Raw genomic sequence first — 17918 nt, forward strand, 5'->3', positions numbered from 1 at the left:
ACGTCTTCACATTAAACTGACAGTTATTACATGGCAAAGAAACAAACTTCAATTTTTCATTTTAAATTAAACATGTACAGCAGGTAGTTGAGTTGCTCTCTCTTCTTTCTGTCCCATATAGTCTTTCTGTTCCTTTGGTGCAATGCATGATGGGACATATTGCTTGGTGAGTGACCATCGGTTGTGCACTACTTTTTGCGGTGCATTGTATAAGGAATAATAATTCCCACTATACATTCAGACAGCTCTACAAAATGGCAAACTCACTATATAGTGGACTACATAGCGAGAAGTGAGTGACTTTGGAGACAGCCTTGATTTAATGTGTCTCTCACAAGTCCTCAGACTTTACAAAAGCGTAAGACAAAATAGTGAGTACCTCTTTAAAACCTAAAATGTTCAAAATGCATATTTTCTACTACAGTTAAACAGAGTGAGGATGCAGAAGACGGCCTGTACAAACACAGCTTAAATGGGTGTAAATGGAGAAATGTGGATAAATTGAGTTTTTAATAGGTTTGATTTGTACATTTGTAACAGCAATGTGTGCAACAAAACCGAACAGTTAGTCTAAGGTTGGCCAACTCAAAAGATAGTTTTCTTGGTATACATACATGAAATAATTCACAATCTACACTTTAGAGTACATGAAGATTACAGTACATTTTCTAAACTGAGACGCAGTCTCAAATTAAGCCACTACATTACATCTTCTTGTGTATTTCTGCCCAGTGTCATACTAGTGTTCACCAAGACGTGAACTGCACCTCCAAAGTTTCTTAACAAAAAGTTCATGCCATGAGTGGTTCAGGTCACCCAAAAAACAGAAGAGCTTCAAACAAAGAAAACAAAGTGCAGCCACAATATGGGCTCAGAGCTAACCTAGCCTCACAAGGCAGGAGACGAGTTTGTAGAGGAAAAATACCGCTGCACAGGGGAGCTTTTTTTTTTTAACAGCTGGGGGAGAACTTATCTTACTCTGAGCCATTCTGTTGCGCACAAATGCAAATATGTCTAGCACCCCTCTAACGTCACTGCACACCAGTCACAAGGTCTGGTAGTTCCCTTACACTAATTGCAATGGGTGATGTTAAACTTCAGTTTAAAGTTGGTGTTACAACTTTTTTTTTTTTTTTTTTTTTAAAGTGACATCACTTAAAGGGTCAAAAATATATCTTCTGACTTCCATTTGGTGGTATCTACCCATGCACTTGGGCTGAATCCCATTCATATCCCTTGTTTTGGGTGGAGGCAGAAGTCCCAGAGACAGAGATCTCTGAACATGGACAAGAAAAACCAAAACAATCTGCATGGCAATAGACAGGAAGTAAGAAAAATGTAATTTGGGTGAACAGACCCTTTAAATGCCAATACATACACAGTATACGTTTAAAAAATTACATAAATTCTGCTTTGACCTTTCAGGACCGTAGAAGTGTTTTTTTCCTCCCTGTTTCTACCTATTTACTACAAACAATTAGCATGGGAAACGTTAAAGGAGCAATAAGCGAAATTCATCATTTCTAGATTGAAGGAATTAAAAAATTGCTATGTGAAGAACTAGAGGTGTAATTTCATCTGGAGTATAGCATCACACATCCTCTCTCTGTGTTGATCTCCAGCCCATTGTTTACAAGCCGGTCCGGCTGCGCGTTCATGTACGTTCGTGTGAATCTCGGTCGGTCCCAGCAATGGGTCAGGCGTTTCGGTTGTGTTAGGTGAGTAGCCCGGCAGCCCAGCTAACATTTGCAATTAGCATTGTAAAATGTAGCCCGGCGGGCAGCCTGGCGGCTGTGTTTAGCTATTCCCCTGCCTACTTCAATGATGATGGTACCTGTAATAAATGTAATATATTTGCTGAAATGGAGGCGAGGCTCAGTGACTAGAAGAGCTGGTAGAAGCGCTCCATAGCTGCAAGCTACTCCAGTAGCCATAGTAGCTCTGGTGCTAACTCTGGGAGCTAACGCTAACATTCCTCTCTTCTCCGTGAGCCCACCAGGCTCCACGCTAGAGCTCGCCGGAGCCGAGAAGCAGCCTGGCGGAGAAGCGTGGGGACGTTAGCACTAATGGGCTGCCATGCTAACGTTCCAACTTTTCTCTGTGAGACCATGAGCCCGGCTCAGTTGGAGTTGGAGCGTTAGCATGGTAGCCGTGTAGTGTTAATGCTAACAGGAAAGCAAACAGGGAAATAGCTAAACACAGCAGAGACCGAGAGTGAGTGAAAGACATTGCTAACTGATAAACTAAGCTGGCTGTTTAGGTTTTATTTCCTCGCACCTGTGGCGAGTGAATCTGCCTGCAGTGAAAGCAGGGGCTAACCGGTGCTTCCTCCTCATGCTCCACTTCACTCAGCTGCTAACACAGCCACCACTAGCTTCCCAGCTAGCGGCTCTCCGTTTGGATCCAACCGGAGCACCAGCTTTGTAAAGCTGAGTAAAGCTGAGTGAAACGGAGCCTGCGGAAGAAACACCGGGACCGTCTGGATGTGATAGTCCGTGCTGCGGTACTCGTCTCGCCAGCACAGACGAGGCGAGTGAGGGTAGTGGCTCATGACACACTTTGTTTTGCTCTACAGGCAGTGCACAACAGCGAAACTAGGGGTGAAACGATTTCGCTTATTGCCCCTTTAAGTGAATGTTTGATTCCAGGAGGTACGTGCTGGAGAAATCTGAAACTTGGTCATGGAAATACTTGGTGATCTGACTCGCAGTCTCTAAAAACTGACAAAGAAGTTTGATGAAAAAATAAAAATCAATGTCCACATAATAGCTTATTTTCCCGGAGCTTTTAACCACATCCAACATCCTTCAAACTACTAATTCCAATGTGACAAAATACTCTTGACTCAAGGTCCACATACAAGCTTTACCAAAAGCTTTCAACAACAATCACAAGATCCTCATTAGCAGATGACGTTGCTCAGTTGTCATGTCATAATGCTTATGAAGACTGTGGGATGTGACTGAAAGTTTTGGAAAGCTAGCAGGTAACTGTGTTTAAGTTATTTGTCAGACTTAAGAACAAGGATTTCAAATAGGAATTGTAATTATAAAAAGAAGCATGACTGTGCAGCTGCATGGTCTATTTCTCTGATTTTGATAAAACTGCTTTAGGCAGAGAGAGGAGGAGAATTTCATACGTGTTCCCAGGAACAGCTGCCATGTCTTTTCATAGTTTGAAAATCAAGGAAAGTCATGACATGCAAGTTCTGGCAGTGAATTAAAGGCAAATGAAAGGCAATAATAAATGTCTGTTCAGGAAGTAGAAACAACACATTTAAAATACTGTAACACTCAGTGTACTTTGTTAAAGCAGCTGTGCGGAACTTTTTACCATTTATAAAACTGTCCCTAGTTTGTATCACCCCCCCTTGATGATCTGCATATTTATTTGAACCCAACAGCGACAAAAAAGCCTTTCTCTATATGGCTATTTAGCGTAGCCTCGGTCGGGTCGGACACAGCGGAAGTCAGCAAACCAGAATACGGCACCCAGAGGCAGAAGTAAGTCTGCACGCCCGCAGCCATTAAACCATAGAAGAAGGAGCCGTGTTTACGAGTAGGAACAGGCTAAATGACATGTAGTAGGGAGTAGTGAATGATTTCGGACACATTGCACACTCTTGTACAGTAGGTGGTGGTATGCACCTGGAAGTTGTTTGCAATCCGCCAATAAATTGAGAGAAGAAGAAGAGCCGTATTTACAGAGAGTGTTCTTCGAGTATGCGGTACGCAATGGGCATTGCTGAACACAACAGTTTTACCAGATGTATCTATAAGGACTTGGTTGTACTTTCATTGTCATGGCGGATAAAGAAGGAGCACCATCTAAAAGAAAAAGAACAGAAGAACAGAAGAAGGCTAAACGGGACAGTGATAGGGCTCGAGCCCAACGCGTGTAAACCTCGGGCATTCACCAAGTGGAGAGAGCTGAGAGATCTGAAAGGTTTTAAAACTGATCCCCAGTTGGCCCTTTTCCTAATCGACAGGTATGTAATTTTTGTTTTTATTTAGAGAATATACCGCAACTTGTTACACGTTGTTTCACTTCATCATATAATGATAAGGAAGTTATAAGCAAGCTAAATGTAACGTTAGCTGATGTGAACCGCTTTTGTCTAGTAACGTTACAACAAACGCCACAAAATTATCTGTGACTGTGACCATGAACACAAATATACAGCAGGCAGTTGTCCTCAGTTTATAAGAAATTCAGAGCTACACCAGAACATTTATGATTTTCCTCTCGCTCTCCAAAACAAATGCATGCGGTAATTGCCGGTTGCAGTCGAGATTTTATGAATGAAGCCGAAGGCACCAGGCTGTGGGTGTCATATTGCTTCGACCAAAAGGGGCGCTATAATCAACAAAAACGGAAAGTTCCGCACAGCTGCTTTAAGTGTTAAGCTGTACTGAGCTTATTTGTATTAAATAGGCTGAAATATGTAAAAACACTGCTATGACCATATGACAGATGTAAATCACTGTTTTACTGTTGGAAAGCTTCACAGAGTCAGCAGGTGCAACCGGAACACTGCCTTTATCCTTCTTCGGGAAATTTCGGTTTATTTTAACCTGTCTCCTATCATCCTAAATTTGTTTCAAGTGACTAGTGACATAAAAATAATAGTTAGCATGTTAACCGTTAGCCTAGATACAGCCGGGGTGCATAGTAGCGTCAGACCTGTTAAAACCTAAGTGAACGGGCAATCTTTCATAAAATAAACGAATGAACTTTTCAGGCTACTGTCCGGTTCTGCCTTCCAGCTGTCGCTGCTTGTTCTCGCGATATTTCGGCTGCGCTTTGGAAAGCAGAGCTAAATGGTAAACAAACATGGCACCACACCGGTAAGGTAAGACAACACGTTTACATGTCGTTTTCTATATGTTCTCTGACATTTATCCTAACGATATGAGGCGGTCTTTGTGGGAAAAAAGCTTGTTTAAACTTTGCACTTGAAGGTTGCCCGTTCACTTAGGTTTTAACAGGTCTGACGCTACTATGCACCCCGGCTGTATCTAGGCTAACGGCTAACATGCTAACTATTATTTTTATGTCACTAGTCACTTGAAACAAATTTAGGACGATAGGAGACAGGTTGAAATAAACCGAAATTTCCCTTTAAGACCCCATCCTTACCCTTTTTGTTGATTCAAAAACTGGTCAGATCAAACTGAGCTGATCTGAAGGTTCATTTTGGACCAACCATGATACTGACAAGGAATATGAATTACTTCTTACTTTTTAGATTCTTCTTTTTTTTAATGCGCTTAGCCAAAGTAAGAAGAAGCAACTGTGATTGAAATGAAGGGAAATGAGGTCACTGATGACTCTTAACATGTCATTTCAGTTAGGTTTATTGTATAGGTTAGGGTTACTTTAACTGATGTTTAAAGGACTGTCCTGACTGAATTTTCACTGTGATATCCCTTTTAATTCTGTACATTTCCAAAATAAAATCTCTTGGTAAATTTGATTTCAGAAACATGAACTACATTAATAACATGAACCATGTGACTTTTGTTGACCAAATTTTCCGACCATCTGAATTTCTGTTTTGCCATACCAATTTTTTCCGAAACATTTAGGCCTCTTAGAAAAGTATCTACATTAAAAAGATATGCAGTCATTTTAATGTAACCTTCAAGAAATGGTCTGAGCAGCTGGCTATGTTAAGATGTGGGGCATGGGTGGGGTAAAGATGAGGAGTCTTGGTGGGGTGGGTGGTGCTGTGGGGCATTGGGGAGAAGGTGTGATCAGTCAGACCTTGAAACCAAAAACAAAACTTCAACTACATGACACACAGTCTCTCTTATTTCTTGCTGCGGAGCCGTTTGGACTGTCGTGGAAGGTCTGAGCTCTTTTTGGTGCGTTTGAGTGATGACCCTCCCTCACCCTCTGGCTCTCTGGTAAGAGAGGCTACGGCCAAGCTGCCACTTGCCAACACAGTACCAGACGTGCTAGCTACAGTGGAAGACACAGCAGCGCTGCTAGATGTAGAGGGGACAGCTGTGCCGGGCCTGGGTCCTCCCATGGCAGCAGCACTACTGTCCATTAGTTCACGGAGCTTGTGTTCAAGCTCAGCAAGGCGGGCATTCTGCTCACCGATCACTTGGGTCTGTTCCAGCAGCTTCTGTTCCTGATCCTGCAGCTGCTTCTGCTGCTCCAACTGCTTGACACGAATTTCCTGCATCTCCCTTCGCAGTACTGTCATTGACGCCCCGTTCACCTTCACCTGCTGCTGCACCTTGGTCATCTCAGAGCGGGATGGTGTGTTCTTGGCCAGGAGGGACATGGTGGTCAGGGAGGTAGATGGACCTGCCACTGAGGAAACAGGAAAGAGATTCAGAGGTCAGGGACTTACTCCTACGCAAATAAGAAGAGATTCTGCAGAGCCAAGTAAAAATGCAGCAGGACAAGACCTTTTATTTTGGCTTAAACTGAACGTGAGAATCTTTGTTTGTAAGGGGTGGTGACCACAGCTTTATGGGAACCCAAACCATACCAAGAACATGCCTACAACTTTAAACAAATTATTTTATTACTGATTAGTCTGTCAATTATTTTATTTATTTATTTTAATGTTTATTTAACAGGGATGATACATACAATATTGCCACAAAAAATGGGAAAATGTGATGCATATAAGACCTCTAGCTTCAGCTAATTTGCAGTCTTTGTCCCTGGTCAGGCTTTAGAATACAATAAAATATACTGAATACAATAAAAAATGCAATGATACAAATACAGTGAATAATACAGTGGTGGAAAAAAGTTTTCGGACACCCCATGCATTTGTGAAATATTGCATTAAGAATCACTCTTAGGTCTTCAAGTGCAATTTCTTTTAGTACAGTCACAGCCAAAATACTAAATAAATCCTAAAAAAGCCATTAAAAACTTAAAATTGATTGGTTCCATAAAAATACAGAAGAAATTTTGAGTATTGGGTCATTTTGGTACCAGTGATGAAGGTCGTTCTTTTTATTAAAAGACACAATTTTTGTTGCCAAGCTTCGTGTCTACATAAAGCCAGCACATTTGAAAGTTCTTCAGACACAAAAATGGCTAAAACACGGAACCTAACGCAGGAAACACGCCTGAAGGTAAAGATTCTCAGCCAGGAAGGGTACAGCTGCCGCCAGATAGCCAGGAAGTGCAGATGCAGTCCTTCAGCAGTTGGATACACTCTGCAGAAATACAGACGACCCAACAGCTTGAAAGACAAACCAAGATCTGGGCATCCAAGGGTTTCTTCAGCAAGAAATGACCGCATCCTGATCCGCATGTGCAGGCAAAACCGCCGAATGACATCACAGCTTCAGCAGCAGTGGTCAAACCAAACTGGTGTCCAGTGTTCCACCTGCACTGTACGTGGCAGACTTTTAGATCATGGCTTCAGGTCCTACAAGGCTATCAAGAAGCCCCTGATCAATGAGAGACAGAGGTTAGCCTGGCATCGTTGGGCTCAGGCACACAAGAACTGGACAGCCAGGAATTGGAAGAAGATTTTGTGGTCAGATGAGTCCAGTTTCCAGCTTTATCTTCCTCCTACTAATGTGAGGGGACGCAGAAGGCCAGGCGAAGCATTATCTCCAGCATGTACAGTACCTACTGTCAAGCATGGTGGAGGCAGTATCATGGTTTGGGGATGCATGAGTGCTGCTGGTGTTGGTCATCTCACTGTCTGTGATGGCACATTGAACTTTACCAAGTATTGTACCATTCTCGAAACCCGCATGCTCCTTCTGCGCGTGCACTGTTCCGTCGAGGTAAAAACTGGATGTTTCAACAAGATAATGCTCCTTGCCACACATCCAAGGCCAGTAGAACTTGGCTGCAGGAGCACAGTATCCAGGTCTTAGAGTGGCCAGCTCAATCCCCGGACATGAGCCCCATTGAAAATCTGTGGTGGATTATCAAAAGGTCTGTTTCAAAGCATAAAGCAAAGAATTTAGAAGAATTAAAAGCAGTAATTCAAGAAGAATGGGACAAGATTACCCCTCAACAGTGTGAAAGGCTCGTGGGGAACATGCCAGCCAGGATTAGAGCTCTACTACGTGCCAATGGCAGGACTACTAAATATTAATTTGATGATGGTTTATTTATTTTTTGTTCAGTTTTGAACACATTCTCTGTTATTTGTTGACTTTGATACCGACAATGTTGACAACTGACATATTGAAACTGTCAAGAACTTAGTTATGTTAGTTTTTCTTGTAAACAATAAACAAAAAAAATATAGTTTGTATTTGTTTGTATCTGTCTAATGCAGCCACACCTTTTGAAACACAAAAAAGATTTTTCCACAAATATTTCATGATAATATTTGAGATTGTGTAAAATTTTAAGGGTGTCCAAAAACTTTTTTCCACCACTGTACAATGAATACAATGAATAAACAAACACAGTTGCAGTTGTAAATTACAGATTAAAACACAAGTTAAATTTAACATTAAACATTGGTATTGGTACATTATGTTGACAATGACTTGTGAGATATATATTACATATTTGTTTCCAATTAATGAATTCCATAATAAATAAAATGCCTTGTTTTGTCAGTTCATTTTCATTGCAGTAACATGTATCAAGTGGACTGAAAAAGCAACTGATTTTATTATTCTAGTATTCTACCAAAGTTGAATTTGTGACAAGCACAGGAGGGGAATCCATTTATTGACCTAAGTATGTCTGACTCCGCTACATTAGGTGGTGATATGCCCGCTTTTAGCTTGTTAGTATTGGACCTTCTTCCAGTTGATATTACATCACAGACCAAACGAATGACACACAAGTTAGTTACATTTACCTAGCAGCAAACTCGTACCATGGTGGACAACTTTACAGCTCTGTACATTTCATACATGCTGTATGCTTTATAGGGATGTCCCAGTCACATTTTTTTGCATCCGATCCGATACGAGTTCTTTATTTTTGAAACAGAGTCCAATACCGAGTCCGATCCGATACTTTGCAAAGCATTAAGAAAGACAAAAAAAAGAATGTATCCAAGTTGTCCCATAAGGTTTGTTTTTAATTAAATAGTATCCCAAAAGTTTATCGGTGGTTCAGCAGCACAAAATGTAAACAAATTCAATATCTTCTTGTCTTCAACAAACAAAATAGGCCTATATCTTTTGTAGCGGTTTGACACATGAAACAAAAAATTTTCTTTTACTCAGTCAAACCCCACAAAGAAACCATAAAATCCATAAAACATGTCCCTCAACACCAAAATTAAATTGTTTTTACCTGGTTTCTGTAGAACAAAAGAGTTATACTATACTAAAAATACAAATACAACTGTAATCAGTTTCAAGAAAGTATATATTCTTTCCACCAAAGAAAAGAAATGCTCCATTCCGTTCAGTCAGTTCAATCCAATTCAAACCAAAAACTCCACTCCGGGATTTCCAAATAACATATCACAGTTCAATTCAGTTCAATCCACACAGTTCGCTAAGCAAAAGAAAACTCCACCCCAGGTTTTCCCGTAAACAAGGAGGTAAAGAAAATCCACTGTTTGCTCTGACTCAGTTCAGTTTCAAAACAAAAAAATCAACCCGGCATGAAGGTTCCAAATTAGGAATAATGAAATAGAAAGTAACCCCCGGCTTTTGCCAACTCACGGGATCGTGTGTGAATGCCATAACGCTCCAGTGTTGTTTCGGGCGTGGAGGCTCCGTAGATCCCTTGATATCCGTGGTGTAATCTCTGAGGTGAGGCCAGTGGCCGGATGGATGATATTCCACAGGGAAGCGCAGCTATTTCGCGGACTTTGAGGGTGTAAAATGCCGTGGTAGGCCCAGTACGCAGAGGACTTCTAGCTCATTTCTCACTCGCCAGCGACTCTCGCCATACTGCCAGGAGTGGCATAATGTAGGGGTCGGCCTACCTGGACTCAGCTGATCGAGCTATCCCACTCGCCGATAGCACCGGTGGGTGTGTCTGGAGGTACCTCAGTGTCTGGAGGTGAGCAAGCCATCAGCTGACTGTCTTATAAAAAAAATATATTTATAAAATATACAGGATCGCCACACTTTATATATTCGAAAGCAGAGGCATCAGTGAACAGCATAGATAAAAAACCTGGCCATTGTTGTTGTTTTGATTCCTCTTTTATTACCAATACCAATTTTGTAAAAATAATGTGATTGGCGCCGACATCCCTAATGCTTTACTTTTTCTTTATCTTCTCTTCTTCTGTTATGCAACTAATGCTATTCGACTTCCGGGTCAAAGCCCAGGGCAGAAACTGTGGAGCATGCGCAGAGCACCTCGGCCAGTCTGGGTCCAGGAGTAATTCGACTCCCAATCACATTATCTGGGTGTGTTAGTCGAATTGTTGTCTGGTCCTGCTGCTCTCTTGGTGTTCACACACTTGAAAGCCCTTCTGACATCATGCTCAGAAAGGGAGACAGGTGTCAGTGATGCACATTGTAGGCTGTTGCTTTAGAATTGTCCATGTCTCCAGACTGTAGTCCTAATTTGTAAACTGCAGTGTGTTTGTTTATGGCATCCTGGATGGTTCTACTAATCCATGGTTTCTGATTGTGGAATGGCTTAATTGTGGTTTTTGGTACAGGCTGCTTTTGTAGTTTCACAGATTAAATCCACCACAGACTCAGTGAGTTCATTGTTGTTATCAGTGATGTTGGCAGTGGTGTCCTAGAACTTGCTCCAGACTGCATCATGTAGTGCGGACTGGAGGGCAACCTCTGACTGGCCTGACCGTTTCCTGACCTCTTACTTCACTGGGGGGGATGTACCGTATTTTGTTTACATACTTTGATCTCAACAGGATGGCCACATGGTCACTCATACCAAATGGAGGTAGCAATTCTGCTCTGTAGCTGCCTCTTAACGGCATACAGCAGTGATCCAGAGTCCTTGTTCCCCTTGTGCCACAGTCAATATATTGATGGAGGTCAGGCATAACTTTCTTAAGGTTATGCCTGGTTAAAGACTCTGGCAACAATGAGCACAGCATCGGGATTATCGGTCTGTGATCAGTTCAGGTTCAGAAATCTGACAGGGAAGCCTCAATATTCACTTGATGTGTTAATGACCGATGTGAATTCTCTTGGTAAAAGTGAGGTCTGCATTTAACTGAATAACTTCAGGTGTACAGGAACAGGATAGCATTTTAATATTCTGACTGTCACACCAGTTCTTATTCACTATAAAGCCCAAGGCTACCCCCCATTTCTGTTCTGTCTCATTGGTATATGGAAAAAGAGTCACCTGTTTGAATGGTGCTTTTAAGTATTTCAGGATTTAGCCAACTTTCAGTGAAACAAAGCACACTGAAGTTGTTGATATCCTGCTGAAAACTTACACAGGCGCCAGGATCGTCCAGTCTATTATCCAACACAGGGCTGTCAAACTAATGGGTCACAATCAGAGCAAATTTAATGTCAAGGGGGCCAGACTAGTAACATCATGCACAATAACCTATAACCTGCTCCTGTGTTGTTGCTGTCTGTCACAGACACACACAAGTGCGTGCATCGAAATGGTGCCGCGTAACTCACTGTCTCGGGCACTACGAGTTTGCAGCACTGTATAGGACATTGACTGATCCAATAAAATAATACTTGCCGCCAGTTTGCTAGCATTGTGCCCATACTTATGCCTGTAATAAAATAACATGGAGGCCCCACAGTTTAACCAAGACGGTAAACTTTCTTGCCTCCCAAACTGTCAACAGCAGCGCATTAGCTTCACTTTTTCTGTTCTTCCCTTTCACGATAAAAGCCCTAGACATATACACTGCATCACTGCTTACCAGATGGAACTTATTCACATACTGAGGCTGTGGTGTTGCTCAATATATTATAATCATTTTACTTCAGATTTTGCTCTGACTTATTCTTAAGGTTTGTAGTAAACATAATACAATATTATTTCAATGAAATGGACCGAAAGTATTGTATATGTGACATAAAAAGGCAACTTATTATTTTGGGTGGTAAAAAAAACATGCTTGGCTGGTGGTTTTTTCATCCACCAGTCAACTTGGCCGGTAAGTCAAAAAGTTCATTTCGGACTCTGGAGAGACAGTAGCCGTTTCTCAATATGCGTTCTTGTGCGGACTTGTGTTCTTGTGGACTTGTGATACGTCATCAGTCACAGCCCAAGTACTGTTCCAATTCAAAGTTCACATCTAGCCAAGTTCAGTACAAATGCCCAGATGTGTTCTCGCCACACCCCTTTTACCGCGGATGCATCGGAGCAGACTTGTGTGGACTTCAGACAGCCAGGTATCCCAGCAAGCATTTCACAACAATCTTCAGAAATGGCAAGTGAGGGAAAGGCGCACAACTGTAAGCCATAATTACCGATATGTTACTGTTGTGTTGTCACGGAACGTAGTGTTTCCATGCGTAGTTTAAACTTCAAACCCGTGGTCGATGTATTAATACAGAGCCCACTTGAATGTGAGGTCCACTAGATGACAGCGGTGTCAGCGCTCATAGATAATAAACATATGTGTATGAGCGCTCAGGCTGCCCCACCGACAGCAGCCTCTCTCGGGTAGTCCTTTGAAGTTTGTCACTGATATCTCTGTAGTGGTTAAATATGAAATGTAGTTCGTTTGGGGAATGTCTAATGGGCAATATTCAGTCTCAGTATATAAGATATATTATTATATTATTAGATGTTGTAACATTGTTAATGTAATTGTTCTTTGTATGTATTCTTTTGCTTATTTATGTGTTTTTACCATTCAATAATGATTTTAATTTAAGAATTTATTGTAATTAATTTATTGTATTTAGAGATTAATTGTATTTATTGTAGTATTTATTCAACAGTATTTTAAATATTGATTATCTGATATGAATTGTATACCTGATGTCTGAAGTGTGGCTGAATAAAATTTTCCTCTTAACATCTGACCTGTTTAATCCCATTTATATTGGTGACGATAGACTAAATGAGAAACTGCTGTCAGTATAATCCAGTACAGTTCAACAGCACCACAATCTACAACTCAACACTTTAATAAAATGTTAGACTTAATACAATATTAAACTGCTTTTGTTTTTTCTAGGTGTACCAAGTAAACTGTCAAGGCTCCATAAAAATGTAGATAGAAAGCATAATGATGAGACAAATGCAGTGATGGACAGTAACTAAGAATGTATATGATGATAACAACACTTGAAATTGGGTCACTCTGCATAATGAGTACTTTAAACAAACTTTCCAGTTCCAAATGCCAACCAAAGCTCGTCTTCTGGCTGGAGACCCTGAGCAACTGCCACAGCCAGCACCACAACATCAGTATCAACAGTTTGTATCATTATTTTCTGATGGCCATTTCTTGCTGCATGGGCCACATGTAATAACATGCAACTATCAGCTTCCTCGTGTGTACATGGAGCCAGGTGCGCCGGATTCATTTCAGAAGTTTTTTACATATTTTTATATAGGCCTAGCTGTTTTTTCGTTATCTTTTGAATTTAATATGAATTATGGAACCATTTTTGTCAACGTTTGTTTCCCCCGTTTTGTACAATTAATTATTGTTTAAAGTTTCAACAAGTTTCTGGAGTGCGTGACACAAATGTCTTTTGAAAACAACCGCGGACTGTCACCTGCTCAACGCATCATTACCTTCGGATGCCGTGACAGTAACAGCCTAATGACTGTAATAATAACAATAATGTCAAACTATCATTTACAGACCGATTTAACAGACGATCACTGCCGCCCGACCTGCAGGTCCATTTGCTGGTCCCGCGGGTTACGGGTCGACCTGCGCATCACTACCAGGGGCATCTCTAGGATTTTGACACATCCGGGGCTTAGCCCAGAAGAGTTAAGCAGATGCGTGCGCGCCGAAATTTTTAGACATAGAAACATTCTCCGCATACCCTACAGGTACCTGCTCTTTCATTGTCCTCCCTTTGGTCTGCTGCAGGATCCCTGAACACATCCCTATCTGCTATCATACCTGAAAATTAAATGTAAACATAACATTTTATAGCTTATTTATGAATGTATGAATAGTCAATATTGGTATCCCATTGCAATTAATACAAATAATTATGGGCAAAGTTGCCACTAACTTATGGCATTTTCACATGCCCAAACACTGGACCAGTTACGCCACTCTAGTGTAGCATAAAAAAGACATATCTGAAATATTTTATTTTCCTGCATAATCGCCCAACTTTTCCTCTATTTTGCCCATCTGTCCAGCTTCATTTAAACCCAACCAGCGTTGGGGAACAACACGTTAACCTGTCCTAATGCTACCACCTAGTGGTGGAGAGACACCTTGAATAATCACACAGTGATTTTAAGAAACAAGCTAACCACCTCTTCCAACATCCCTTGTGCTTGTCTGTCTGATGGCAGCAGCAGTACCAGCAGAAGCAGCAGCAGCAGCAGTGCCATCTTGATTATCATCATCTGAGGAAAAAGTGTGTTAAATTATTTTAAGAACACACAATTCACACTACACTTGCATTCAGAGACGAATGCTTGGTTAAGTACAGGGGTGCACTGCAAACCTGTCATATCACCGGTGAAAAAGGTGAAAACGATGCAATCCCATAACCACAGATCATCAAATGAATGACCCATTTTGAATTTAGTTTGCACCCATGTACTGACATTAGCTAGCTAGGTAACAACACATTGTTTTTCCATTTAACACATTAGCAGCTACAGTAAAAGAGGCAGGCTGTGCAGGATCCCTGTCTGCTAGCTAGCTGCTATCATGCATGAAAAAGAAAATAAACAAGGTGGTTCGACGTTATAGCCTAACATTAACTTTAGCTACTTTCCCCTCTAGAAGAAGCCCAAACTTAATTATTTTTAGGTACACAATTCTCACACACTACAATTGCATTTACAGACAGATGCTAATAATAACAGATCGTTTTTTTCCCATGTAATATCAACTAGCTGCTAGCTAGCTAACGTTAGCTACTTCCCTCTAGTAGTTCCAGCTGCAACACTCTTTTCGAAATTATACATTTTTACATAATTTCTATTCCCATTACCTCTTTGATTGCTGACCACCTTTGGGGGGAAAAACATAGAAATCTTTTTTTGTGACATCCCAAAGACAGCTGAACAGCTTGCTGTTGTCAAGCCTGCCTGTTGTCAAGTGTGCCTGCTGCCTGACGCTGCTGTTTTGGGTGAATGATGTCACGTGCGACCTGGAGGTGTTAACCACTTATGTGCCAAAGCGAGGCCAAGATGGCGGCGGTGTAGGTGAGTGTGTGTCTTTCGCTCTGCTGGGTGCTTCGGAGGTTTTGCGGTTACACAACCGAAAGAAACTTTGCAATTTTGCACAAAGGCAGCACACATGTTTTAACCTAACCGACTGTGACATTTTTGAACCGAATGGGGAAAAGGAAAGACAAGAAAAGCTCGTCCACTACAAGCACCATGATGGAGGAAGCCGACGAAACTACCTCCAACTCTCCTTCCTGGGGAAGCTCTGATGACATGACTACCGGTGAGGTAAACGGAGCACAATCTAGCAAAAATTCAACCAAAGAGGTATGGTTTGATTCCGACCCAAATCTTCAATGCGAAGAGTTCGAGTCCTTGGCGGTCCCTCTCCCGGACACTCCACTGAAACCTCCGACTAAAAAGGTTAAGCACGCCGATGCCGGCAGCAGAGAAAGCAGGGAAATTCTCATTGCAATCCGGGAGCTGTCAGAGAAGCATGACGATACGTTTCGCAGCATTTCAGACATTAAAAAAGCAACTGAATCTACCTCAAAGCAGCTGGAGAAGCTCACTTCTACTGTTCAACAGCTTACCTTAGACGTCAACCAGCAAAAACAAGGGCTGGTTAATATGGAAAAGGTGGTTAAAAAACTTCAAGAAGAAAATAAAGCTCTGAAAGTGGAGGTCGCTGACTGCCAACGCTACAACAGAAGATGGTCTCTAAAAATACACGGAGTGAAGGAGGACGAGGGAGAAGACATCAGGCGCAAGATTGTGGATATCCTGGGCAAAACTGCCCCAAAGATCCGTCAGAGCCTGGAGGATGGGGTCGACATTGTTCATCGCGTTGGACGGAGGCGCCAGGATGGCTCGAATAGGTCAACCATCGTCCTATTTGCCATGAGACGCCTTCGAGATGCTGTTTGGAGGGAAGCCAAGGGCTCCAAATTCCTGCTGGAAAACCGACTGAGAATCACTGAAGCACTGTCACCGGGGGACAAAGCTGCACGGGAGAAGCTGTGGCCCATCGTCCAAAAAGCTCGTGAAGAAGGAAAGAAAGCATCTTTCCGTGGGCCCTTCATCTTCATTGACAGGAAAAAAATTGACTCCTCAGAGGTAACTTTAATGTCTGATCTGAAACTGTGCCCTTTTGGACTGTCTTATCACTCAGGAGAGTCATGATAAATGGAAATTAAGCCAGTACAGAACTTATTTTGTTCATTTTTTTCTACCCCAGTTTTTTGCTTTCTTTTTCCCTTAATATTGGGGAGAATGTGGGGAGAAAAAAAAAGAGTTAAAAGAAAAAAGAAAAAGAAAATATGTTTATTTGTTGTAGTATATGTACCCTCTGGCTTACTTTTTGTTTTTTGTTTTTTTCCTAGACTTGTCTTATCACTCAAGAAGTCATGGTTATGGGCAGTTAAGCCAGTGTAGAAAATTGTTCGTTCTATTGCTTGATCAATAATTTATTATGTGATTTATTTTTTTTTTCCCCCTCTACCCTTGTTTTTGCTCCTTTTTCTTATCACTGAACTGGGGGATGAGTAAGAAGGGGGAGGGAGGAAAGGAAAAAAAAAATTTAAAGGATTAAATTGGTCATCTGATGTCATGTATATTTCCACTGGCTCACTATTTTGTTATTGTTTTTCCTAGTCCTAAAAGTTGACTACAGAATACAGCAGATTTGCATCTAGGTTGTCTTGTGACAAACCATTTGAACCGGTTGTTAACCGCCACCTCATTTTCGGTGGACTTTTCTTCAGCACGTTCCAAGTCGTAAGTTCGTTTGTTCTCAGGTATACCTTGTCTATTTTTTTTTTATTATTATTTTTTATTTTTTTTTGTTACATGGAGTTTATGTTCAACTCTTTCAGTGTTATGTCCTTAAATGTCAGAGGTATTAGGGATAATACTAAGAGAAAAGCTGTTTTTTTTGTCATGTAAGAGGTCTGAAGCAGATTTAATCTTATTACAAGAAACTCACTCTAGCGATTCTGATACTAAATTTTGGAAATCACAATGGGGTAATGCCGGTCACTTCAGCCATGGCACAAACCATTCGGCTGGGGTATTGATTTTTCAACATAAATTTAAAGGGGATGTTCTTGAGTTCATGTCTTCCGATTCTGGCAGATGGATTGCACTTGTAGTAAAGCAAGATAATGCTACATTCATTGTGTGTAATATATATGGTTTTAACTCTCAAGCCTCCAATAAGGTTTTATTTAACGAAGTAATCTCTAAACTGAAAGGACTGCAAAACAAATATTTAGACTCATACACAATTCTTTGTGGAGATTTTAATGAATGCCCTGATGAAACGATAGACAGATATCCGCCCAAATTTAGTCCAACATCACAAAGTACTAATCTTATCTCACTATTTTGCTCCAGCCTCTCCCTAACTGACGCTTAGAGATTTTTCAATCCCAACACAAAAGACTTTACATGGTGTAACAATAGACTGTCCTTAAGATCAAGGATTGATTTATTTTTAATTTCTTCTTCAATCCTGCAACTCGAAAAAGACATTAATCACCTTTATGCCCCCTTATCTGACCACAAACAAATAACTTTGAAACTTTCGGCTTCTCAGGAAACTGTTGGCATGAGACGTTACTGGAAACTTAATAATTCTCTCCTAACAGACAATCAATTCAACGATACAATTAAGAATTTGGTAAGCGATATTCTCAATGATGGCGTAAATGATAATT

The 17918-nt window shown here is 41.1% G+C and overlaps 1 protein-coding gene across 1 annotated transcript in view; it reads right to left on the bottom strand.

The window, feature by feature from the left end:
- Nucleotides 1–5042: 5042 nt before the first annotated feature.
- Nucleotides 5043–17918, bottom strand: part of fbxo28 (F-box protein 28) — a 54404-nt gene continuing 41528 nt past the window's right edge. Inside the window, exon 5 of the mRNA XM_049601240.1 lies at nucleotides 5043–6324. Within this exon, the coding sequence (XP_049457197.1) occupies nucleotides 5813–6324 (512 nt within the window). The 3' untranslated portion in view covers nucleotides 5043–5812. The remainder of the gene's footprint in view (nucleotides 6325–17918) is intronic.

Source organism: Epinephelus fuscoguttatus, linkage group LG16 (assembly GCF_011397635.1).
Source record: "Epinephelus fuscoguttatus linkage group LG16, E.fuscoguttatus.final_Chr_v1".
In the NCBI taxonomy this organism is placed as follows: domain Eukaryota; kingdom Metazoa; phylum Chordata; class Actinopteri; order Perciformes; family Serranidae; genus Epinephelus; species Epinephelus fuscoguttatus.